Raw genomic sequence first — 26,232 nt, 5'->3', positions numbered from 1 at the left:
CTAACCAAAGTAGCTAATTGGACATAAATAACGGACATTATCGAACAAATCAAGCATTTATTGTGGACCTGGGATTCCTAGGACTGCATTTTGATGAAGTTCATCAAAGGTAAGGAAACATTTATCATGTATTTTCTGGTTTCTGTTGACTCCAACTTGGCGGCTAATTTGGCTATTGTTCTGAGCTCCGTCTCAGATTATTGCATGGTTTGCTTTTTCCGTAAATTTCTTTTGAAATCTGACACAGCGGTTGCATTAAGGAGAGGTATATCTATAATTCCATGTGTATAACTTGTATTATCATCTACATTTATAATGAGTATTTCTGTTGAAACGATGTGGCTATGCAAAATCACTTGATGTTTTTGGAACTAGTGAATGTAACGCGCCAATGTAAACTCAGATTTTTTTATATAAATATAAACTTTATCAAACAAAACATGCATGTATTGTGTAACATGAAGTCATGAGTGTCATCTGATGAAGATCATCAAAGGTTAGTGATTAATTTTATCTCTATTTCTGCTTTTTGTGACTGCTATATTTCGCTGGGAAAATGGCTGTGCTTATTCTGGTTTGGTGGTGACCTAACATAATCGTTTGTTGTGCTTTCGCTGAAAAGCATATTTGAAATCGGACACTTTGGTGGGATTAACAACAAGATTACCTTTAAAATGATATAAGGCACATGTATGTTTGAGGAATTTTAATTATGAGATTTCTGTTGTTTGAATTTGGCGCCCTGCACTTTCACTGGCTGTTGTCATATCGATAGCGGGATGCAGCCATAAGAGGTTATAGAAGGATTGTCTCATGAAACACATGCCAGACACTGGCTCTTGCTATCTTGCCATAACTGATTTGACAGAGAAATATCAGCTAGATAGGATGGCCAGCTGCAGCTATCACCAAATCTATGCTAGCTAGCTGCTGTCAGCTTGGCTAAACACAGGGTCAGCGCTGACTCTTGAGATGGCGAGTCAATCAGGAGGGGAGAAGTCCTCGACTTCAAAACGTTCTCCATAGCAAAGCTATCTTAGCTTACCTTTCTGTACTCACTACTGCCCATGTTTTTTTGTGATTGAATGGCAAAGAAACAAGCACGTCAAACCACACCCCTAGAGAACTCTCATTTGCTCTCAGCCATGGCCGCTTGCATTTCTTAATAACCATTGATGGAAAACAAGGCCAAATCAGGAAGTGCAGTAGCTCTTTAGTTCTTAGCTTCTCCAGAGAAAAGCAAACCGTCTCGACTGGTCGCTGAACACGATGTTGTGCTAGCATGTAAGCAATGCCAATTGGCCTGGATACTGGCCGTCTGCTAAGCTAATAAGTAATATGATTGGGTGGGGTTACATTGAGACTGGATCTAGATCAAGGCAATGAAGCCTGGGATCAATACCAACGCGCAGACACGCATACACTCTTAGAAAAAAAGGTGCTATATAGAACCTAAAAGGGTTCTTGGGCTGTCTGCACAGGAGAACCCTTTGAAGAACCCCTTTTGATTCCAGGTAGAACTCTTCTGGTTTCCATGTAAAATCCTTACCACAGAGGGTTCTACATGGAACCCAAAAGACTTCTACCTGGAACCAAAAAAGGTTCTCCTATGGGGACAGCCAAAGAACCCTTTTGGAACCCATGTTTCTAAGAGTGTACCACATACTGTACATACAATCAGTGCTTGACTTGGGCAGGAGCCGAGTACCAGCACCTCACACTTTTTACTGCTTAAGTTCCTTCACCTCTTATAGAATATTAACTCTAAAGTATTGTGGAGTTCCTGCACCTAAATAGAATACTCTTTCCCACACGGGCTCACACTTATACACACATACCTCCCTGCACATATACACATATACACACAATCAGGACACTTACAAGTGTGTAAGTATGTAACTAATCTTTGTATTTTGTTTCTCAACTGCAAAAAGTATCGACGCCAATGGTAAGGACTTGGCATCATGTATCCCAAGCAACGATTTCATCCCAAATGTGGATGGGCCTACCCATTAGGCAACATTTCAGATCTGATGTTCTGATTGTGTGCTGTTAATAAAAGGTATACTGAAAAAAATTGCTACTGTAAGAGTATACATAAAATATATGTCCAGACTGTGGGACATCTACATAAGTACAGCAATAGCTTCAGTGTCATGTTTTAAGGTACCAAAGAGAAGTTAATGTGTTGAATAAAACAGGTACTAGTTTAACAGAGGTGGTTGAGTGAAACATGCTCTTGTGATGAGTAAACCATTTTTATGGGGACTGGATCTAGATCAAGGCATTCAAGCCTGGGACCGTTACCAAGTCGCAGACAAACATACCACATACGCTCAGTGCTTGATGTGGGCAGGAGCTCACCGGAGCTGAGTACTGGCACCTCACATTTTTTTACTGCTTGAGTTCCTGCACCTCTTATAGAATATTAGCTCAAAAGTACTGTGGGGTTCCTGCACCTAAATATAAACAGTATCAGCACACAAAATGAGTACCAGAACCTATTTCAGTCCAAGTCAAGCACTGCATACACTCTTTCACACACTTATACACACATATGTCCATGCACATATACACACATAAGCATGATACTTACAAGTAAGTGTGTAATTAATCTTTGTATTTTGTTTCTCAACTGCAAAAAGTATCGACGCCAATGGTAAAAGACTTGGCACCATGTATCCCAAGCAACGATTTCATCCCAAATGTGGATGGGCCTACCTATTAGGCAACATTTCAGATCTGATGTTCTGGTTGTGTGCTGTTAATCAAAGGTAGACTGAAAATAATTGCTACGGTGAGAGTATGCATAAGCTATATGTCCAGACTGTGTGACATCTACACAAATATAGCAATGGCATCAATGTCATGTTTTAAGGTAGCAAAGAGAAGTTAATGTGTTCGATACTAGTGTAACGGAAGTGATTCAGTGAAACAAGCTCATGTTATGAGTAAACTTGCCTAAGATTCAAAAGCTTGCATTAACTCCCTGAGCTTATGCCTATAGGTTTAAGCCCTGCAGGCTAATACAGTCATGTGTCACATAGACAACCCAGGTTCAATATCTGAACAGTGGCATTGGTTGTTACGGAGAAAAGGAGGAGGTCAAAGGGGGGGGTGAAGTGTAATGGAGCCGGAAGTGTTTTTTCTCACAGAAGACTGGCATGCTGATACTCACATTATTTGTCTACCCTAGCATAATCTAATGAGATGGTCTGTCCTTGCCTGAAGTCTACCGTTTACTCCCCGAGCTAATTCCTAGGCTTTAGCTCAGTGGGCTAATGCAGTGGTGTGGCATGCAGACACAGGTTCAAGAACTGGTTAGTGGCATTGTTGGGGTGACCTGGATTTTGTCACTTAATGCCTGTCAGCTGCTGGGGTTGTTCCGTAGAGGAGGTCAAAGGTGGTGAAGTGTAGCAGGGTTGGTGAACCACGATCGTGTGATGAGGAATCGTGCCTGAGACTACAATTTGTGTTACATTTTTGAGCTAATACCTAGGATTTAGCTCAGTAGCCTTTGTCGTTTTATGGCATGCAGACAACCAATGTTCGATACACCACTGTTTGCTAGTGTGAATGACTGGGTATCTATCTAGTGTGCACCAGAAACTGAACTGGGTTCAGAATACAACTTGAAATCATTTCAAATACTTTCACTGTGCTCGATTGAGCTTGCCTGTTGGAATGGAACTAATAGAGCCTGTGCAAAAGTTCCAACCCCTTCCCCGCCCACCTGGCACTCCTGGCTGGCTGAAGCAAACGCTCAAATTATTTAAATGATTTCAAATAGTGTATGAACCCAGGTTTGACTAGAAACACCAGAGTGTTGCAATCTTGTCTCTCCCTCTCTTATCCTGGCTCACTATATAGAGACCCTTGTGTGAAAGTATCTCTTTTCACTGTCTCCTCTAAAAATACCCTTATTGCATGGTTTCTTCTTGTAAAAGTCCTCCCTCCGTTTCTCTGCTCACTCCAGGGCAGTGTTCAACTCCTGGCGACCCACAGTGTTTTGTTCCAGCCCAGTAATTACACACCTGATTCAACTAATCACCTAATTTAAGACCCTTAATTAGCTAAAATCAGGTTTGTTAGTACTGGGCAGGAACAAAAGCCTACATACCTTGTGGGTCCTCAGGACCATGATTGAAGAACACTGCTCTAGAGAGAACCAGCTATGGCTATGACTCCATAGAGATGTGTTCTATTTAATTCTGTGGATGACTCTCTCCCTCGCTCTTTCTCTTTCTATAGCTCACTCTAGACTAGAGCGATTCTGGTGTGGTGGTATCTCTTCGCAATGCGAAGATGGCACCCCTGCTCCCTCCCACAGGCGCTGATGCGTTCCGCCGCTTCACCCCGGAATCCCTGGCAGAGATCGAGAGGCTCATGGAGGAAAAGCGAATAGCCGCGGAAGTAGAAGGGTACGTAGATGATGGGCCGTCGGAGCCCAGCAAAGACCTGGAAGCCGGCAAGGGTCTGCCCATGATCTTTGGAGACGCCCCAACGGAGATGCTCAACACACCTCTGGAGGACATAGACCCCTTCTACAAAGCAAAGAAGGTCAGTCCAGGACACCTAAAGCTCACCTAGCAATTTCACTGGACTGTAATACATAAACATCTTTGCTTTTTGTTTTAGTACCTTTTTTTTTTTACATAGTCATGACTCAAGCAAAGTAGACTTATCCCGAAGACACTATATTTAGACATGTCATGACAGCTGACTTAACATACATGTGTTGCACGCTAAGGCCCCAATTTTTATCACTTGCCAATAAAAGGAAAGCCACACTACGGGTTCACGAGATTCACAAGGTTCTCAATCGTTAATGTTGTTTCAGAGGTGTTAACTGCATGCATTCAAAGAGACACACCCCACACACACTTTTCCTTTCAGAGACATTGCCATTGGATATTGCCACTGAACCAAGCCTGTTCTTTAACATTCTGAGTGAACCTACAGTGTGGTTTTCCTTGATCTGTAATAGAATGAATTGGGGGCTAAGACGGGTTAGCGAACTAGGCTGCTAGCCTGGATTAGCTTGCTGGAATGTCACTGCAATATGACAGGGTGGATGACTTGACAAATATGATTCCATAAGTTGTCCGGAGTGCATGTAATATCCTTTATGTCATGCATAAGACTGCATTACCACCATGTAAGCTTTGTGTTCAGAGTTGAATCTTTATTATTTTACAAGTTGTTATTTTAGTCCTCTCACTTAGCAGTGCGGTAATGTCTTTTCATGTTGTGTTTTTCCAGACCTTTATCGTCATCACCAAAGGAAACACAATCTTCAGGTTCAATGCCGAATCAGCTTGCTACATTCTAAGCCCCTTCAATCATCTTAGAAGAGGAGCCATTAAAATTCTCATACATTCATATCCTTTTTAATGTAAGGACTCTAGCTGCCCTGTGTAGGGAAGGGGTGATTGTAAGAAGGATGGTCTTATATTGTTGTGTACTGTATATAAAGCTGTACGCCATCAGGGTTTAGCGACCTTTGATGTTACTATTGTCTTTTGCAGTACAATCAGTGTGCCCGCTAGTTTGCCTTGACTCTATATTAAGTTATTTAGCATGTTCATCATGATTACCATTCTGTCGAACTGCTTTTTTATGACGATGAGCGACCCACCGTCATGGAGTAAAACTGTGGAGTAAGTATACCAACCTGTGCTGAATTTCAGGATTGATTCCTGAAAGGGCTATTGTACGTGTTTTACCACGATATCTAAAGGTTCAGTGTCTTAAAGTCATGTAAACAATGAATTATCTCTGAATTACAATGGAGCTCACAGAGAGCGAATTGCAGAAGAGTGCAGGGAGTAGTGCATTGGAAATATACTGTTTTCTCCTTGCAGGTATGTTTTTACTGGTATTTATACCTTTGAGGCCTCATGCAAAGTGTTGTCAAGAGGCTTTGTTGTCGGACCTTTTACATTCCTTCGAGATCCATGGAATTGGCTGGATTTCATGGTGATCAGCATGGCGTGAGTACCTAAACACCTGACTGGCTCTCAACCCTCTTTCACAAATGATATAATTGTTAGCAAACTGGAATGGTTAGTAATGTATTATAACACATTTTATACATCCAGCCTTTATTTATCCAAGTAAGTAAATTTAAGAAATTCTTATTTTTGCAATGACCCCCTGGCCACATTATATTTAAGAAATACATTCTGTGCATTTTTGCCAAAAACATTTAAATAAATGAATGATTTAATCTTAGAAAAACAAATGTAAAACATTTTAAAACATACCCAATAATAATGCTAACAAAAACAAAATAATTATCCGATAGTTTGTGATATACAACACGTCTGGTTGCGAGATGGATAAATGGTTTTGGCCACCCTCTCAAGCAGTGCGTCCATTTGGCCCAAGATGTGGACCAATATAAAAATAGACTCTATATATAAAAGATATCATATACCACAGCGAACACCATGTCTGATGTTTTGTGTACTATTTTGTCATGTTTTTTTAACACACAAGACGTTCTTCAGTGACAGGTCCACTGTTGTCCACTGTCAGTCAGTCCTCAATTAAATCATGTTAATATATTGCTTGTACTGTGTGTCTCTCCACAGGTACGTCACAGAGTTTGTTGATCTAGGCAACGTGTCAGCCCTTAGGACGTTCCGTGTACTCCGAGCCCTTAAAACAATCACTGTGATTCCTGGTATGTTTTCATCCAGCCTGGTCTCATTGTCCCAGATTTACATGTACTATCTTAATTAGTATGATATGTTACTTTCGGAATGGTTACATAAAACAGATGGTTACTTACGGAAAAAACTAAAGTAGGGTGGTTGGTCGAGGTGGATGGGTAGGCATATAACACGAACGTCTAGCAACCCCAAAGGTTGCGTGTTCGAATCTCATCACGTTTCAAATGTAGCATAGCATTCCAAGTAGTAACTTGGAACTACACAAATGTTTTGCTACTTTGCAACTACTTAGCACGTTAGCTAATCCTGACCTTTAACCTAACTCCTAACCGTTTCCCACCTAGCTAACATGAGCCACAGCAAATTGGAATTCGTAATATATCATACGTTTAGCAAATTTGTAACATATTGTACGAATTGCAATTCGTAACATGTCATGCAAATTGGAATTCGGAACATATTAATACGAAATTGATGATGGATATCCACAAATTCATACATACCATACGAAACGTAACATATCATACTAATTAGTGTCCCAGATTTGTATTTACTATGTTACCTCTTCCCGAGTCCAGGATGTTTCATCTGCAGCTCTTGTTGAGACTCGCCAAACTGATGTCAATATCAAAATGTTTTCTTGATATGTCTTCAATTAATTGACCTGGTTTGTATGCACACGTTCAGACTTATTGAACTATTGACACTATGATGTCAGATAATAATAGTAATAGTATCCAAAGTAACTTACAGTTTACACAGTCAAATATATAGTATGTGTGGCCAATTCAGGAAACAAACCCATAACCTTGGTGTTGACAGCATCATGCTGAAACCAGTAAGCCATCAGAGCCACTATGCACTATGGGCACTATCTGGTTTATCTCGGGCTGCAGATGTATCACTGACATGCATCCATTTGACCAGGATTAAAAACCATCGTGGGCGCCCTGGTCCAGTCTGTAAAGAAAATGGTAGACGTGATGATCCTCACTGTGTTCGCCCTGGCCGTGTTTGCACTCATCGGCCTGCAACTCTTCATGGGAAATTTGCGCAACAAGTGTGTCCGATGGCCCATCCTCAACTCAACGGTGTTCGACGATTACAACTCCACCTCGTCGCTTGACGGCACCATGGGTTTTGGCGAAACATCAAATTTCACTGTCCCTTTCGATTTCAAGGAGTACATCAGCAATATAGGTGCGTTTGAACCACTGAGACAAGTCATCTGTTCCTCTACTTCAGGCTGATGTGACGTTATGAACAGTACTTTTAGTTTGTATTTGATTTGCTCCGTCTTTCGGCTATAGAGAATCACTACTATTTGGAAGGTAGTCTGGATGCTCTTCTCTGCGGAAACAGCTCTGATGCTGGGTATGTTACTTTGTGATAACACACATGGCACAATGATACAAAGATAAGTCATGAATGTATTTCTTACATTTAGTAAAGCAATATCAGGGTTTTGATGGAAGGATGCACACCACTGTAGCAAACAGAACACTATTGGAAAAGTAGTCAAATGTTATGTAAGCTATGCACACAATACAACTATTGTGTGCATAAGTTGTGTGCATGTGTATTAGTTATGCCGCTGTCTCTGACAGCATTCTAGATGTTGAGGCTTGTGGGGTCAGGGAGAGTGGCCGGCTGTGTGCAAACTGATTCTTCACCGCTACCCACCACTGTTGATAGGAGGTGCCCAGAAGGATTCATGTGCATAAAGGCTGGGAGAAACCCCAACTACGGCTACACCAGCTACGACTCCTTCGGCTGGGCCTTCTTGTCCCTCTTCAGACTCATGACGCAGGACTACTGGGAGAACCTGTTCCAACTGGTATAATATAGTATATAATGATAAATTATTTTATAGGTACAAATTTAAGACTTAAGTTGGACTTTTCCCTGTAAAAATGTGAGTGCTCTCCATTCCTCGAAAGTGACTGCAGGGAGTGTGCCTAAAAGGAATTTCATGAGGCTTACTACAAACTGCATGTTGGCTTACCATTTTGTGTCATCCTCCGAAACTTGTCTTTGCATGCCTCTTCGTATGCAGACACTTCGAGCAGCGGGGAAGACGTACATGATCTTCTTTGTGCTGGTCATCTTCCTGGGTTCCTTCTACCTCATCAACCTCATCCTGGCCGTGGTTGCCATGGCCTACGATGAGCAGAACGAGGCCACTCTGAAAGAGGCGCAGGATATGGAGGAGGAGTTTCAGAGGCTTCTGGAGCAATACAGGATCCAAGCCCAGGTCAGGTGACAGCTACTGCATATCCTCATGGCAAAACAGGCCAAATCAAACTACTTCCTTAGCGCTATGGCAGACTGTTAGTGATCCCTCTAAATTCTGGGAAATAAAGTAGTTTTTCTTTACTGAAAAAGTTCAGATTTGTGATGCTTTTAATCAGCATTTTATCTCAGCTTGTTTCTTATTTGAAAGAAATGGCGGTCTTCCCACATACAGCCTCCAGTTGCCTCGATGGATGATCAGTCAACCTCACATGACTTGGGAAATGGTAGTCAGGGTTTTTCTTTTTGGCAATTCACAGACACAAAAGTTATTGCTGCCTTATTAGTTATGGACACTAAGAAGTCATTAGAGGCTGATAATTTGGACCCGTCTTTGCTTAGTATACAGCGCCCCTCATTGCTGGCTCAGTAACACGCATTTTCTATTGACATTTAGTATCAGGAAGTATTCCAAAAGTGTGGAAAGCAGCTTTTGTGGTGCCACTCCATAAGGGTGGTGATAGTAGTGATCTTGATAATTATCAACCTATTTCCAGGCTCCCTTGTCTTGCTAAAATCCTAGAATCATTGGTCAAGAAAAATCTATCGTATTTTCTGTTTGTAAATGGTATTCTTAAGGTTAATGAATCCGAATTCAGACCTAAACATACTACCACTACATCTACCATGCTTGTTGTAAATTATATTGCAAATGCCAAAGATGATAGAAAGAATTGTGCTGCAATGTTTTGTAGACTTGTCAAAAGCTTTTGATACCGTAGACAATGCTATTCTGTTGAATAAGTTGCCCTCGAAAGGGTTGGATAATAATGCTAGCAAATGGTTTCTTAATTATTTCAATGACAGAACTCAGTTCATCAAGGTAGATTGGGTCAAATCTGAGTTCCTTGAGTTGCATAAAGGGGTTCCTCAGGGTTTGATACTCGGCTCACTACTGTTTACAATCTAAATAAATAACATTGGTAATGCTGTAAAAAAGCAGTTTAAAAAAAAATTGTTTGCATATGATAGTGTTGTATTCCATTGTTCCATCGGTTGGCCAAGCCTTTTCAAATTTGAAATCAGATTTTTTAGCACTGCAGAGGTCACTATTGGAGCCCCCATAACCCAGATTTAAATTAATTTGTAATGACTAGTTTGAACGGTACACAAATTTAGCGAATTCATTCCTACAAATATCTTGGTATCTGGCTTGATGAAAAACTAATTTAAAGCTCAATGCTCGTTTCTTTTACAGAAAGAAAGCATGCCTGACTTTTTTTAATAGGAAGGAAATCGTCCAGGCCACTTTTGTCAATTTTGATTATAGGGATATTATCTATTTGCATGCAGCAGCATCTACACTTAAACCACTAGAGGCTGTTTTTCATTGTGCCCTTAGGTTTATTACTGGTGATGGTTATAGATCTCACCATTGTGTTTTGTATCAAAAAGTGTGTTGGGCCTCTTTCTATGTAAGGAGAGAGCAGAATTCTCTTCTGTTTATTTACAAAGCACTCATGCAGAAACGTCCTATGTATCTATCATTATTAATTAAATGTGGACTTACAAATTAACAAACCCGTTCACAGGCTTAGATAACACTGGAGGTCCCTTCAGTCTCCACAGAGTTGGGTAAAGCCGCTTTTAGTTTTTTTGTGCCCTTTATGGGGAACAACTCACAGAGATCTCTGAAATTAGATGTTCTGGTCCCCCTTGGTCAGTTCAGAGAAATGATCAGAGACCTCTGTTGATAAATGTGTCTTTTAAAAAAAAAATTTTTTTGTAATTTTGTGTATTGTATATATGTTTTATGTATTTATGCAGGGCTCATCTGAAAAAGAGACCCTCGTCTCAGTATGACTTTCCTGTCAAAGTAAAAGTGTAATATTAATTTTAAAATATATGAGAAATTATGACATCAAACTGAACACTATGTAAATACAATTTTTGAAGCCTATCAGTATATATGGAATAATGTACATATCATTAGGTTGGGGCAATTGACTAATGGTGTACTGAATGGCAACCAAATAGGACAGCTTGGGCTTACTTTCTCTTTGCGTCAGGGATGCGGGCCCACTAAACCCAAAGTATTATCCTTTACACATTTAATCAAATTCACATCAAAATCACAATATTGACATGTGCAATAGGGTAAATCAATTTGAATTCAATAACTTTTTGACAGAATCCCTTTTGATTTAAACAAAACATTCCATACGTGTTTACCAAGGGAAGAAGTAGACAGAAAGTGATTTTTGTACCTGAATGCCAAAACATTTCAGGGATAGATGTTTTTGCATACACCACCATACCATGAGACATGCAGGTATTCAGCATGGGAAAAGACCAGTGATGGAAAAAGTACCCAACTGTCATACTTGAGTAAAAGTAAAGATACCTTAATAGAAAATGACTCAAGTTAAAGTCACCCAGTACAATAGTACTTGAGTAAAAGTCTAAAGTATTTGGTTTAAAATATACTTAAGTATCAAAAGTAAAAGTATATTTCATTTCAAATTCCTTATATTAAGCAAACCAGATGGAACCATTTTCTTGTTTTTTATTTATTTACGGAAAGCCACGGGGACACCCCAACATTCAGACATAATTTACAAACGAAGCATGTGTTGGTAGAGCATGGCGCTTGCAACGCCAGGGTTGTGGGTTCATTCCCCCACGGGGGGACCAGGATGAATATGTATGAACTTTCTGATTTGTAAGTCGCTCTGGATAAGAGCGTCTGCTAAATGACTTAAATGTAAATGTAATGTGTGTTTAGTGAGTCTGCCAGATCAGAGGCAGTAGGGATGACCAGGGATGTTCGGTTGATACGTGCGTGAATTGGACTAATTTCCTGTCCTGCAAAGCATTCAAAATGTAACGAGTACTTTTGGTGTATGGAGTAAAAAGTACAATATTTTCTTAAGGAATGTAGTGAAGTAAAACTAGTCAAAAATATAAATAGTAAAGTACAGATACCCCAAAAAACTACTTAAGTAGTACTTTACAGTGTTTTTACTTAAGTAGTTTGATATCATTTAAAAGCTTACTGAGTTGTCAGACTATTGTATAAAAATATTAAAAATTAAAGTGTTTTAATAAAAATATTACAGATTTGAACCTTTAACGTCAATTATCAAAAAACCTGTAAACTCACGCTGGGGTTTTTGTGTTGTGCTGTGCCCACCATTGGTTGAAACACAACTCTGTGTCGTTTCAGTCATAGAACTAGAATTCATACCATCTTTGTGGTAAAATTTGAAAGTTGAAATGTCAATTTTATTCCCATTTTAGTCAGCCAAAACATGACACCCACCCTGTATTGAAGAGCATGTTGTGCATCTAACGATGGCGGGCACAACACAAAAACCTCCGATTAGGTAAAATAGGGTCTAAGCTAAAACATATGTGAATATGAAAAAAATGAGTTTATTGATGTTTAAGGTAAAATGACAATTTGTACAAAAAAAAAAGTTTTTTCAATAAATTAAATATTTTGACAAACCTGTTTGTAAGCTTTTAAATGGTATCAATCTCAACCGTTCATCTTTTCCAGTGATGAAGACATGGATGTCTCGTGGTAATGGGGCATCCAAAATAGGTCAACTTTGAGCACTTTTGTCTCTTGAGCACTTCTACAATAGGCAAATACAGTATGTATGGAAGTTTTCGTTCCAATCAAAGGGATGCTGTCGAAAAGTGACTGAATTCAAATCGGTTTACCCAATATTCATATCGCAAGAGATATCCATATCGGAATGTTTTGAAACACCACTCAGCAGCGTGTAACGTCTCTCTCTTCCTCTCTCCTCTTGCGGCTGGTTCCCACACACACCAAGTCACGCCCCCGTCACTTAAGCAGCACAGTTCCTCCTCCTCGCTGTTAGATTCACTTATATTCACTATACGTTTGCATGCTTTTCTGTTAGGTCAAATGCACTCAAGAGATTGTTCCAAACAAGAACAATACTGCTTTCCACTTTGCTTTTTAATATAAATCATTATATTTCTATGTTCTGAGCTACACTGAATATACAAAACATTTAGAACACCTGCTCTTTCCATGACAAAGACTGAGCAGGTAAATCCAGTTGAAAGCTAGGATCCCTTATTGATGTCACTTATTGAATCCACTTCAACCAGTGTAGATGAAGGGGAGAAGATAGGTTAATTAAGGATTTTTAAGCCTCGAGACAATTGAGACATGGATTGTGTATGTGTGCCATTCAGAGGGTGAATGGGCAAAACAACAGATTTATGTCCCTTTAAACAGGGTATGGTAGTAGGTGCCAGGTGCATCGGTTTGAGTGTGTCACGAACTGCAACACTGTTGGGTTTTTCATGGTCAACAGTTTCCTGTGTGTATCAAGAATGGTTTACCACCCAAAGGACATCCAGACAACTTGACAACTGTGGGAAGCATTGGAGTCAACATGGGCCAGCATCCCTGCAGAACGCTTGACACCTTGTAGAGGCCATGCCCCAACATATTGAGGCTGTTCTGAGGGCAAAAGGGGGTGCAACTCAATATTTGGAAGGTGTTTCGAATGTTTTGTACACTCTATGTATAGTTTACTCATCCAAGTCAAATCGCAATATTTGGTAGCAATTTGAAAAAAAGAATAGCAATTCAAATTTCTGTCCATATCATGCAGCCCTCACTGGCGTAACAAGGTTTCTATGGACCCCGCAAGGTCGGAGTTCACCCCTAATCAACTACCAATAGATTTTTGTGAATATACAACTGTCCTGTATAGCCTACCTGAACCTGCATGACATGAGCCCACCTCACTCTACCAGCTTGGATAGAAATACGGTCCACCCTCAAAACACTAGCTTACTAGGGATTGTTTCATCATGCAGTCTAGCCTCCTACCTTTAACTATATACCATTTAGCTACAACAAAGGTTTTATAAAAATTACACTTCAAATAGCCTAACAATTAACTCTGAACGATTTATCATTGGTGTTTCACAGGAGCAAGCTGATGCTGCTGCTGGAAGTCAGGCGACCCTGACCAGTCGGAAAGAGCTTAGTCATCACTCTGGGTCATACGGGGGCTCTGCGGATGACGAGCAGAGCCTCGGAGATGATGTTATCAAGGACTGTAATGGGAGAATCGTGCCCCGTCTGGCCATCGTACCAGTGTCCTCTGAGTCGGAGGTCAGTGTGACCTCTCCTTGCTAATGTTTATCTTATCAGGTCAACGTTCATAGGTCAGAATGGGTCCACTGTGGTGGGAATGCAGTTTTGTTTTGTCTCATTCTTTTGATGTGAATTTGTAAACGCAGGTTGTTTTGGCTATTGGTCTTTGTTGTCTTGTATACACAACCCTTCTATGGTAAGAGTTCAATGACACCTAACATGCTTACCAGACCGTATGTACACATGTGGCCATGCGGTCTGGTCAAACAAATTATATTTTGAAATATCAAAACAAACTCTGATCCAATTATATTAATTTGGGGCCAGGTCGAAAAGCATTAAACATTTATGGCGAAGTTAGCTAGCTAGCTTGCTGTTGCTAGCTAATTTGTCCTGGGATATAAACATTGGGTTGTTATTTTACCTGAAATGCACAAGGTCCTCTACTTCGACAATTAATCCACAGATAAAACGGTCAACCGAATTCCTTTCTCGTCATCTCTCCTCCTTCCTGCATTACTACAACCGACTGGAGTGTGGACCTCAGTTCATCTTTCAATCACCCACATGGGTATATGCTCCTAAAAACCAATGAGGAGATTTGGGAGGCAGGACTTGCAGCACGTTGAGCGTCACAAATAGAACCAAGTTCTATTTTAGCGACCAGCTACGCAGATGCTCGCTAGCGCGCGCTAGTAGTGCAGGTGCAATGATTAAATAACATGTATGTGTACATTTATTTTGTAATGCTCCCGCATGCGGTGTAGACAGCACGTAAGATGTTTAGTGGCCAGTGATGATGAGACTTAACCCCACCCCCCCAGTCGGTTCCAGAGGACGAGCTCAAAGAGGACAGCATGTTCCATCTGGAGCAGCCAGGCCTGAAGAACAGATCGGCGAGTGCTGTTAGTGTTCTCACCACCGTCATGGAGGGTAAGAGAGCGACACATAGTGATGGTCATGATTATGACGACAACAATGGTGAAAATGTTGATAATGATGACGATGATTCTTGAATGATAGTATTACCATTGTGATATCATCAACAAGGACAATGATATCATTTTAATTCAGGATTTTTTTTCGGGAAGAGAGTGAAATGCAGCCCTGCATTGATAACTGTATTCTGAACAAAAATATAAACGCAACATGTACCAATTTAAAAGATTTTGCTGAGTTACAGTTCATAAAAGGAAATTAGTCATTTGAAATTAATTCATTAGGCCCTAATCTATGGATTTCACATGACTAGGCAGGGGCGCCGCCATGGATGGGCCTGGGAGGGAAGCCAATCAGAATTAGTTTTTCCCCATTAAAGGGGATCCCGCAGGTGAAGATGTGGAGGTCCTGTGCTGGCATGGTTACACGTGGTCTGCGGTTGTGAGGCCGGTTGGATGTCCTGCCAAATTCTCTAAAACCACGTTGGAGGTGGCTTATGGTTGACACATTAAAATGGAATTCTCTAGCAACAGCTCTGGTGAATATTCTGCAGTCATCATGACAATTGCACATTCCCTCAACTTGAGAGATCTGTGACACTGTGTTGTGTGACAAAACTGCACATTTTAGTGCAGCCTTTTATTGCACAAGCTGTTTAATCAGCTTCTTGATATGCCACACCTGTCAGGTGGATGGATGATCTTGACAAAGGATCGAATGCTCACTAACAGGAATGTGAACAAATTTGTGCACAAAATTTGAGAGAAATAATCGTTTTGTGTGTATGGAGAATTTCTGGGATCTTCTTTCAGCTCATGGAACATGGGATCAACACTTTACGTGTTGCGTTTATATTTTTGTTCAGTGTATTTTCAGAAAAAATGTCCCTTGTAGATCCATTCATAATGCATACAAATATTTGTGTCTATGTCTATTTCAGCTACTATCATACATATGCCATGAAATGTACTGTATGTCATTGGTCTGTTTCTTGCCTGTGAGACAAACATAACCGTCCACAGTAGGAGACATGTCAAGTCCCTCAGGCAAGTTTAGAAATACACTAGGCTTAGTTGGGAGTGGATGCAGTCTTCGCTCTAATGTGAAGTGTAATTGCCTAGCTTATCATGTGGTTGTAGACATGGCCTTCTGACCCACCCCTCCCACCCACCGCTCATTACAGTAGCATTGTCTGAAGTCTGTCACACACAGAGCAGCCAATCACATTGTGTGTGTGTGTGTGTGAGTGAGGGGGGAGAGAGCCCTGTTAATGTACAGTTGCATGCCCTCTTGGTGCTAAGCTTGAGCTATTTCAAACTTCCAGGGCGTGCTGGCACCACGGGCATGAATTCTGGTGTTACCCACCGTTGCATTTCATTTACTTGTTGTTTTTTAGTATAGAACAGAAAGATTGCCCGTATTTGTACACATTTAACCACACATGAATGTCACCAATGCATGTTCTTAAAATCAAAGAACGTTGAACTAGGGCAATGAATGGCAAATATCCCTAATTCTGTCAATCATCCACTCACACCCTCCTGTCACTTTTTAGCGCAGGACATTTTGCTGGAATGCCAGATAAATAGTCTTGGATAACTTTGTTTCGTTGTCTTTTCTTACTTCATAACAGCCATAATACCATAATCCATCCATAATGGCCATAATACCAAATCATATAAAAAATGTTTGTTTGTTATTATGTTTCTATTAAAACATTATTATTGAACTGGTCATCTAAACCTCCCCTCTCTTTCTAATAGAGCTGGAAGACGCCCAGAAGCCTTGTCCGCCCGGCTGGTACAAGTTTGCCGACACGTTTCTGAAGTGGGACTGTTGCGTGCCCTGGGTATGGTTGAAGAAGTGGTTGCTCTTTATTGTGATGGACCCCTTCGTGGACCTAGGCATCACCATCTGCATCGTGCTCAACACCCTCTTCATGGCCATGGAGCACTACCCCATGAGCCCAGAGTTTGACCACATGCTCTCCGTGGGGAACCTGGTAACAACTTTTAAAGGGGTAGTTTAGAGGTAGATGTTAGGTGTGTAAAGCTAGCTGTATTGCTAGCTCAAACTTGCATTGCTACTGTAGCTTCCTTATTATAACTACGTGACATATCATTTCGGGTGTCATGTCGTTCGCTTGAATCGGATATTACTTAGTCTTTTTTTGTGTTGATGAGAACAATTTCTTAACATCTGAGTTATGGTTTTTGACATGATGTATCCAAATGACAACTTGTTTATATTTCTGATATATGAATCCCCCTCTAGGTTTTCACCGGGATCTTCACAGCAGAGATGGTCTTCAAGCTTTGCGCCATGGATCCCTACTACTACTTCCAGGTCGGCTGGAACATTTTCGACAGTATCATTGTCACGTTCAGTCTGGTGGAGTTAGGTCTAGCCAATGTCCAAGGCCTGTCCGTTCTCAGGTCTTTCCGTTTGGTAAGACACACTGATTTCCAGTCAATTCATGTCTGTGAAATAGTATTCATAGATTAACTTTATTGTACTCATTTAGTTTACAGGGACAATGTACAACAAGGAACTTGCATCAAGAGCACATCAAGCCATGAAAAATGCAATTTGTGTGTTGTCTGTCTGTTAATGTACTATGTGTTGGAGGCAGCTGCGTGTCTTCAAACTAGCCAAGTCGTGGCCCACGCTCAACATGCTGATCAAGATTATTGGCAACTCTGTGGGCGCTCTGGGCAACCTGACCTTGGTGCTGGCCATCATCGTCTTCATCTTCGCCGTGGTGGGCATGCAGCTCTTCGGCAAGAGCTACAAGGAATGCGTGTGTAAGATTGCCACCGACTGTGAGTTGCCGCGTTGGCACATGCACGACTTCTTCCACTCATTCCTCATCGTGTTTCGTATCCTGTGCGGGGAGTGGATCGAGACCATGTGGGACTGTATGGAGGTGGCCGGAGCCGGGATGTGCCTGGTGGTCTTCATGATGGTCATGGTCATCGGAAACCTGGTGGTGAGTGCAGCAGACACCCAACTGTAACCCTAATCCCTAAACCTAACCCATCATCCTTAAAGCTGAGATCCGCAGTAGTGGGAAATAGCACCACGGACGCCCCTCCAACATTCTTATTGTTTTTGTTACCGAGCTCAGGAGGGTCGCGGAACATGGTAAAAAAAATTGCGGTGCATATTGTGCTCTTCTATTGCATGTGAAATGTCAGAGGGGGAAAAAAACACTGTTTGTTGTTTTCATTAACTTCTTTGTTGTTGTAATTTCGCAAACGGCCGTAGCTGTTTCACCATAGAGTCGATGCCCACTCCCGTGTGGATCTGATTCGCATAATAAATGAATCACCTTCAAAATCAATCTGTTTATGCTAGAGATATCAGCGTCTCAACCCACCGTATCCGCCGATGTCGGCCTTCCGCATCTGCGGTGGAAGGTGGCGGAGCTACAGTTGTGTTTGTCAGACCAGGAAACGTCCCGAAAATTGGTTTTCACGAAAACGTCCAGAGTCCAAACGGTTTGGGCAAGAAACTATATTATGACCCACTATGGAAAGCTGAGATACTCTCAAATACGTACATATCAGTTGTTTTGCTCTACGACGCTTAAGCCTCAGAGGACTCGTCTGAAGGTAACCTAGTACCAGGCTGAAAAAATGTATGGAAGTGAATAGGGAATTTACACATGTATACGGGTAATAACCTTTTTTTTCTTCCTGAGCTTACTTATATCTCTCAAATATAGGACAGACACTGTCTTATCTGGTTACGTAAAGACTATCCCTTTAATTAGGGTTGTATGGAAGTATAAATAGATATTCAATGCGAGGGCACAATAAATCTTTTAAGTATAGTGAACATTCTAGAGATCCTAGATAATGCCTCTCAACAACACACGCAGTCCCCAACTGTGAACATCTGTCACTACTGTCAACTTGTAAATCTCAGTAACAGTTGTTCGAAATCTCTGCAGACCTAACGATTATAGTATTGTAATGCTCAGTCAATCCAGGAGATATTGTGCACACAGCTGATGGCGAGTCTATTTTTGGCACTCTAGAGACACCAAGAACAGACACACTACATGGCCAAAAGTATGTGGACACCCCTTCAAATTAGTGGATTCGGCTATATTCAGCCACACCCGTTGCTGACAGGTGTATGAAATAGAGCACACAGCCATGTAATCTCCATAGACAACCAGTAGAATGGACTTACTGAAGAGCTGTGACTTTCAACGTGGCACCGTCATAGGATGCCACCTTTCCAACAAGTCAGTTTGTCAAATTTCTGCCCTGCCTAGAGCTGCTCTGGTCAACTGTTATTGCTGTTATTGGGAAGTGGGAACGTCTAGGAGCAACAACGACTCAGCCGTGAAGTGGTAGGCAACACAAGCTCACAGAACGGGACCGCCGAGTGCTGAAGCGCGTAACGAGTAAAAATACATTTGACCTTTTGGAATTACCAATGAGGAGTTAATCAACAAACCATATCAGAGTAGGGAATATACAGTGGTTCTTCCTTTAAAAGTTTTGAGCTTATGCCGCGACCGTTTGTGGTAGATGGTGGCAGATTGTGGTAAATTGCGTCATTCTGGCAACAATGGCTGACACTTAAATAACGTGTCATAGAATTCTGCGGCGCCCCGCATGCTGTGCTGCAGTATGCTGCAACTTTTAAAGGAAGAACCACTGTACAATAAGAGGCACTCCCATTTACAGTATTTGGAAACTCCAGAAGGAGGGATCTAATTCTGCGCTAGACAGGAGTTGAAATGCCATAATGGTGTTTTCAACCTTTTCTGGGTTAGTTCTCCAGTCTTTGGCAAGGTGTTGCACAACTCTTGATTATGTGATGTTACAACATACCTTGTCATGTTTCAGAACACCTCAGGATGAATGTTTCAGTACACCTTAAATCTGTCCCAATACCTTCACAACCAAGTGTTTCAATACTTCAGTAAAGTTAAGGTCTCATCTCCTTTAAGGTGGTGGCAGCTCAGTTGCCACTAGATTTAGTGTTAAAATGCACTTCATTTTAACAGTGTAGTGTCTCGGTTTATGTGCTGTTTGCCTGGAAGACACAGTAGCAGCAGGGGACTTGGATGGGGGTTGAGGGGGTGTGAGACACAAAAAAAGCCATGTTAGTGTTGGCGCGAGTCCCCAGTGCTTTTGTTAGCTCGTCGGGATGAGAATAGCCATTTCCGCTTGAGTCTATTAATAACCACCAGAGAGAGGAAATGCATTTGGCCTCACGCCGCAAATATTGTGCTTGTGTGATCAGCTGTTAACAGCTCATCTCCATGTCCTTGTTCTGGAAGATGAGGAGGAATGACAGGGACAGTGCCTCCCATCCTGCATGCCATCATAGGTGGAGTGGATTGTCTTAGCCACCACTTGTGGTTCAATGCAATACCAAGGCCAACCACTATCAGTAGTGTCCCTCTACGAATCCCGTAATCATATTACACAACATGACAATATACCAGATCATTTTTATTAGGGCTGTCAAAAAAATCCGAATTTGCTCAAAGTGAGCTGTAGATTAATAATGATTTATTTAAATTCATTTTTCATTACAAAAAAATGCTCAAAGTGCAGGCCTCCTGAGTGGCGCACTGGTCTAAGGCACTGCATCACAGTGCTAGCTGTGCCACTAGAGATCTTGGTTCAAGTCCAGGCTCTGTCGCAGCCGGCCGCGACCGGGAGACTCAAGGGGTGGTGCACAATTGGCACAGCGTCGTCCGGGTTAGGGGAGGGTTTGGCCGGCAGGGATGTTCTTGTCCCATTGCGCACTAGCGACTCCTGTGGTGGGCCGGGCGCAATGCACACTGAAACGGTCGTCAGATGTACGGTGTTTCCTCCGACACATTGGTGCGGCTGGCTTCTGGGTTAAGCGGGCGTCCCGAGTCCGTACGGGAGTTGCAGTGATGGAACAAGACTACCAATTGGATACCACGAAAAAGGGGTAAAAAAATATATTAAAAAAATCTCAGTGCAAAAAGCTAAACAAACAAAAAACGAATTTACAAGAATATTGCCGCCTTGATTTTTTTTCTAAAGTAAGTAGGTAAATTCATAAAGAACACATTTTTTACCTCAATGTAGGGTATCCAATTAAAAGCTAATCTTTTGACCAATCGGTCAAATAATATGTTAATTGTGTATGTAATCCTCTAAGAAAACCAATGGTCCAAAACTCATGTCTTGATCATAATCAATCAAATTGATTTATAAAGCCCTTTTACATCAGCCGATGTCACAAAGTGCTCTACAGAAACCCAGCCTATAACCCCAAACAGCAAGCAATGCAATGTAGAAGCAGGGTGACTAGGAAAAACTCCCGAGAAAGGCCAGAACCTAGGAAGAAACCTAGAGAGGAAATAGGCTCTGAGGGGTGGCCAGTCCTCTTCTGGCTGTGCCGGTTGGGGATTATAATAGTACATGGCCAAGATGTACAGACGTTCATAGATGACCAGTAGCGTCAGATAATAATAATCACAGTGGTTGTAGAGGGTGCAACAGGTCAGCACCTCAAGAGTAAATGTCAGTTGGCTTTTCATAGCCGATCATTCAGAGTTAGAGACAGCAGGTGCGGTAGAGAGGGAGTCGAAAACAGCAGGTCCGGGACAAGGTTGCACGTCCGGTGAACAGGTCACGGTTCCATAGCCGCAGGCAGAACAGTTGAAACTGGAACAGCAGCACAACCAGGTGGACTGTGGACAGCAAGGAGTCATAAGGCTAGGTAGTCCTTAGGTCCTCAGAGAGAGAGAAGGAGAGAGAATTAGAGGGAGCATACTTAAATTCACACAGGACACCGGATAAGACAGGAGAAATACTCCAGATATAACAGACTGACCCTAGCCCCCCGACACAAACTATTGCAGCATAAATACTGGAGGCTGAGACAGGAGGTGTCGGGAGACACTGTGGCCCCGTCCGACGATACCTCCGGACAGTGCGAAACAGGCAGGATATAACCCCACCCACTTTGCCAAAGCACAGCCCCCACACCACTAGAGAGATATCTTCAACCACCCAACTTACTACCCTGAGACAAGACCGAGTATATCCCACGAAGATCTCCCCCACGGCACGAACCCGAGGGGGGCGCCAACCCGGACAGGAAGATCACGTCAGTGACTCAACCCACTCAAGTGACGCACCCCTCCTAGGGACAGCATGAAAGAGCACCAATAAGCCAGTGACTCAGCCCACGTAATAGGGTTAGAGGCAGAGAATCCCAGTGGAGATAGGGGATCTGTTTAAAAGTTATTGGATTGTTTACCCTTGTAGGACAGTCAGAATTATGGTGATTAAATCAATGGAGGCCAGAGGAAAAAAGTGGTCAAAAATATGGAAAATTTAGTCATGTCAGCTAGGCTGGATTCTGAAAGAATTAAGGCTACTAGCTACCTGACATACTCACTTTCCCGATGAACTCATCTTTCTTGTTGAATTCACAGGACATAAAACAATATATAGAGGTAAGACGGATATCGATTTTGAGACATGACATGTCGTATTTTAGTGTACATTTCTCATATTAATTAGAAATTCCTGTTCTCTTTTGAAGATTTCTTACAAAAACAAGTGTATCTCTGTGAAATGGCAACGGAGCACTAAGTGTAATACAAGCGTTTTATTTTCAAAGCCTTTTACATTTATTTAAACTTGTATCATGGTAATTTAGCTTTTTGTTAACCGGGTAAACAACTTTGAAGACGACCACCACAAAATGAAAAATCCTCAAAAGTTGTTGCTAGTAACCTGCACCTCCTTGTCAACAGTGCTTGGTGCTTATTATGGGATAGATTAGGTTACGAAATCTGACTTTTTGGATATAATGTTAGAGAAAGACCCCACTGAACGATTGAGAACATGAATAATCACATTTGCCTTGTTAAAATGTATTTTATAACATAAGAAAATGAAATTTTGGTAGACACCCTGCTCGATGTCAACTTGTTTTTACATTGCATTGTAGATTTTATCTGTATAGATTATGTATTTTGGATGTTTTCAATGTATTTGTAACGCTTTCAGACAATGCGATTAATCATGATAAAAAAAATATTTATGCACTTAAATTACAAAAAGTTTAGTTAAAATCCTTCAGAATCTAAGTTAACATGATAAAAAAATCCCCATCAAACTCCGTCAGTTTAAGGTAGAGATATCAGTTTTTTTTGACTGCGCTGCGTCTCAATCCACCGCGTCGGCCTTCCGCATCTGCGGTGGAAGGTTGCCGAGCTACAGCGGTGTTTTTCAGACCATGAGACCACGGTCTTCTCACAAAAACATCTGTAGCGTCCAAACGGTTTGGCCTAGAGAAACTATTATGACCACTATGGAAAGGGGAGACTCATGAACACAATGGTGTTCTCCGCTTTTGTTCATTTGTTACCCATTCAAATGAATGGAAGTATGAAGGTAGTTTGGTGCCAAGAAAAATAAGGGGTTAAATATGTGTCCGAATACAGAGGGGCCCAAAAACTTGCCTGTTTTATAGAGTTTGCTAGAGGGCACACCTTCCACTAATGCCCTCTCTCCACCTCCATACCTCACAATTTTAGAATTCTGAACAGTTCTCTCACATGAAAACCAGTAATGAAGGCCCACTTTACACATTACCTCTACTATAACTTACATAAGCCTTGTATGAGAGACACAGTCGGCCAAAACATATTGTTTGTGTTTTGATGCTGTATTGTACATGCACTAAACCCCCCCAAAAAATATTTTCACAACCCTCTCTTAAAAACACAATTATTCAGATAGGAGAACCACTTTGGATGTTTCAGAGTAATTTCATTCTGTTTTGAAATTCATTCAGTGTATCATAATACACATTGAGTTTACATTCAAACAACCACCAAACACCAGATCTCAGTTTAGTTGCATTACATTTTGTGGTTTTACTACACAATGATGGTGTTTTGTCATTCTATTTTAACAGTCTATTTATTCATTGGGGGAGGGAGGGAGGGAGGGAGGGGGGGGGGCTTCTATCTATTTAAGTCAAATGACTTGAGGCAGCAAACAGTGGTTCTGACCTTGGGTATCTGCTAAGACCCAGCTTAAGTGAGCCCCCTGGCACGGACGGAACAAACACGGACAGCTGAGCGGCGCACGGCGAGAGGGGCTCGGGGATCAGATCCAAGAGAGAGACGTCTGCAGAATGCATCACTAATTGTCAGGGAAGGTAATCAAATGTCCCCATCACATGAACACGCGCTGTATGGAATATGGGGGATGTTCCTTTGAGGACAGTTGCGACTTACGAGCACAGTAACAATAGGCTGCTCTGAGTGGCAGCCTACAATGTCTTTTTTTTGGATGGTCATCATCTCGATTTGAACTCTTTATCGTCTGCTCCCCTCCAGCCTGTTTCTCCCCCGATGTCTCTCCTACAAGCCCTGTATTTGCTCCAAGAGACTACTTCTACCATTCTCAGTCCAGTTTGTCCCCCCCCAAGTCCTTTTTTTCTTTGTTGTGTTATTATGTTAGCGCCAAGTTAGCCCTTTGTCAGCCCTATGTCTCAACACACTTTGTGATTCCCTCCACAGCCCTATCCACCCCTACCATAGCACTTAATTTCTAGCCCTTTGAGGCCCCTGTGCTGCTAACCCCCTAGGCCTTGTGTTTCTGCCCCTCTCAGCCCTTTCCCAGGGCCTCTGGCTGATTCACAGCTCCTTACAGAGGAATGAGAGAGATCAGCCTTGCCCAGTCCACCATGTAACCATGATCTACATCTTAATCTGAGAAATAAGAACCCAGATATGGTCTAACGGGTTTTAGACACTAAAGATAGCCACCTCCAAAAGAATCGCAGACAACATTATATTGTCACCACAGAACGACATCAACTTTATATGTGTTATGTATACGAGATGCCCAGGTTTATGATTAAACGGATTAACTTTATTTTACAGCACGAGGCTTGGTGACACACGTGCGCCCCAAACGTTCCTGTTTAGGAGGCACGTGAAAATAGCGTAGGTTTGCTTCTCTTAATTTTCTCTCTCTCTCTCATTAACATTTTAATCATTTAGCAGATGCTCTTATCCAGAGAGACTTACAGTTAATGCATTCATCTTAAGATAGCTAGGTGGGACAACCATATATCACAGTCATTGTAAGCACATTTTCCTTAATAAAGTAGCTATTAAGTGCGAGTGTTAGTACATGAAAGGCAATCTTTTAAGATGCTCTTTGAAGAGGAAGGGTTTCAGATGTTTTCAGAAGATGGGCAGGGACTCTGTTGTTCTAGCTTCAAGGGGAAGCTGGTTCCACCATTGGGGTGCCAGGACAGAGAAGAGCTTGGACTGGACTGAGCGGGCAGCAAACCCCTGCAACTTATCCAGAACGATGCAGCCCACCTGGTCTTCAACCTTCTGAAGTTCTACCATATCACCCAGCTACATCTCACGCTCCACTGGCTTCCAGTTGAAGCTTGCATCCACTACAAGACCATGGTAGTTGCCTATTCAAAAGAATACAAAAACACAACCATGAGGCTAAGCATTTCCTAATGGAAATGTACAACTACTACTTCCCATTGCAGAAACATTTCACATTTAGCACACAAAGTAACCGCTGACCTAAAGTTTAAATGCAACAAGTTATTTTCAAAGAGATGGATAACAGCAAGCGCCCTGCAATAAAAAACACAGTTCCACTCACCAGATGATGATCATTTGAAACTCAGCTTGTTGTTGAAAGTTATTCTTGAAAAGGGAGAAGCTAACAAATTAGCAACAACTTCCTCTTCAATAACACCTGCTGCAGCCACTGCAAACCTAGCCTACTAGACCGTGGATAAACTGGAAAACTACTGCTCGCTGTTGCGCAATGACCTGTTGGCCTTTGAGAAGGCAAAAGTTTCCATACATTTTTTGGTAGCCAATGGCTGACTTAGCTAGCTACATTTATCTCCCCAGAGACCACTAAAGAAAAATCCTGATTGGATCTCTTTTTCTCTTCGGTGTTAACCCTTTTCAACAAAAACTGAATAGATTAAATCAGAACATCATTGAAAAGTATGATGTAATTGGAGGTATTATTATAGGAGGCACTCAATGTTCCCCACTGTGTTTGGGTTAGTAATAATTTGTATAGTGGCTCTATTTTCCCCCAGCATTCAGCATTTCACCATTCTTAATGTCTAAAGAATCCATATGTTGTTAGGAAATATGAACACAGAAATACTGGACATTTCAAACTCTTATGGTGATGATTTGACAAAATT

The 26,232-nt window shown here is 41.6% G+C and overlaps 1 protein-coding gene across 1 annotated transcript in view; it reads left to right on the top strand.

Moving 5' to 3' along the window:
• Positions 1-3,957: 3,957 nt before the first annotated feature.
• The window catches only part of scn4aa (sodium channel, voltage-gated, type IV, alpha, a), a 35,272-nt gene continuing 12,997 nt past the window's right edge, over positions 3,958-26,232 (top strand). The window contains exons 1-14 of the mRNA XM_071392412.1: positions 3,958-4,560; positions 5,263-5,381; positions 5,571-5,660; positions 5,865-5,993; positions 6,597-6,688; positions 7,605-7,877; positions 7,988-8,051; positions 8,373-8,514; positions 8,734-8,925; positions 13,894-14,085; positions 14,898-14,994; positions 16,764-17,002; positions 17,275-17,448; positions 17,633-17,989. Coding sequence (XP_071248513.1) covers positions 4,306-4,560; positions 5,263-5,381; positions 5,571-5,660; positions 5,865-5,993; positions 6,597-6,688; positions 7,605-7,877; positions 7,988-8,051; positions 8,373-8,514; positions 8,734-8,925; positions 13,894-14,085; positions 14,898-14,994; positions 16,764-17,002; positions 17,275-17,448; positions 17,633-17,989 — 2,415 coding nt within the window. The 5' untranslated portion in view covers positions 3,958-4,305. The remainder of the gene's footprint in view (positions 4,561-5,262; positions 5,382-5,570; positions 5,661-5,864; positions 5,994-6,596; positions 6,689-7,604; positions 7,878-7,987; positions 8,052-8,372; positions 8,515-8,733; positions 8,926-13,893; positions 14,086-14,897; positions 14,995-16,763; positions 17,003-17,274; positions 17,449-17,632; positions 17,990-26,232) is intronic.

Source organism: Salvelinus alpinus, chromosome 3 (assembly GCF_045679555.1).
Source record: "Salvelinus alpinus chromosome 3, SLU_Salpinus.1, whole genome shotgun sequence".
NCBI classification, from domain to species: domain Eukaryota; kingdom Metazoa; phylum Chordata; class Actinopteri; order Salmoniformes; family Salmonidae; genus Salvelinus; species Salvelinus alpinus.
The sequence above is the reverse complement of the archived record's forward strand: the minus strand, read 5'-3'. Positions and strand labels throughout refer to the sequence as shown.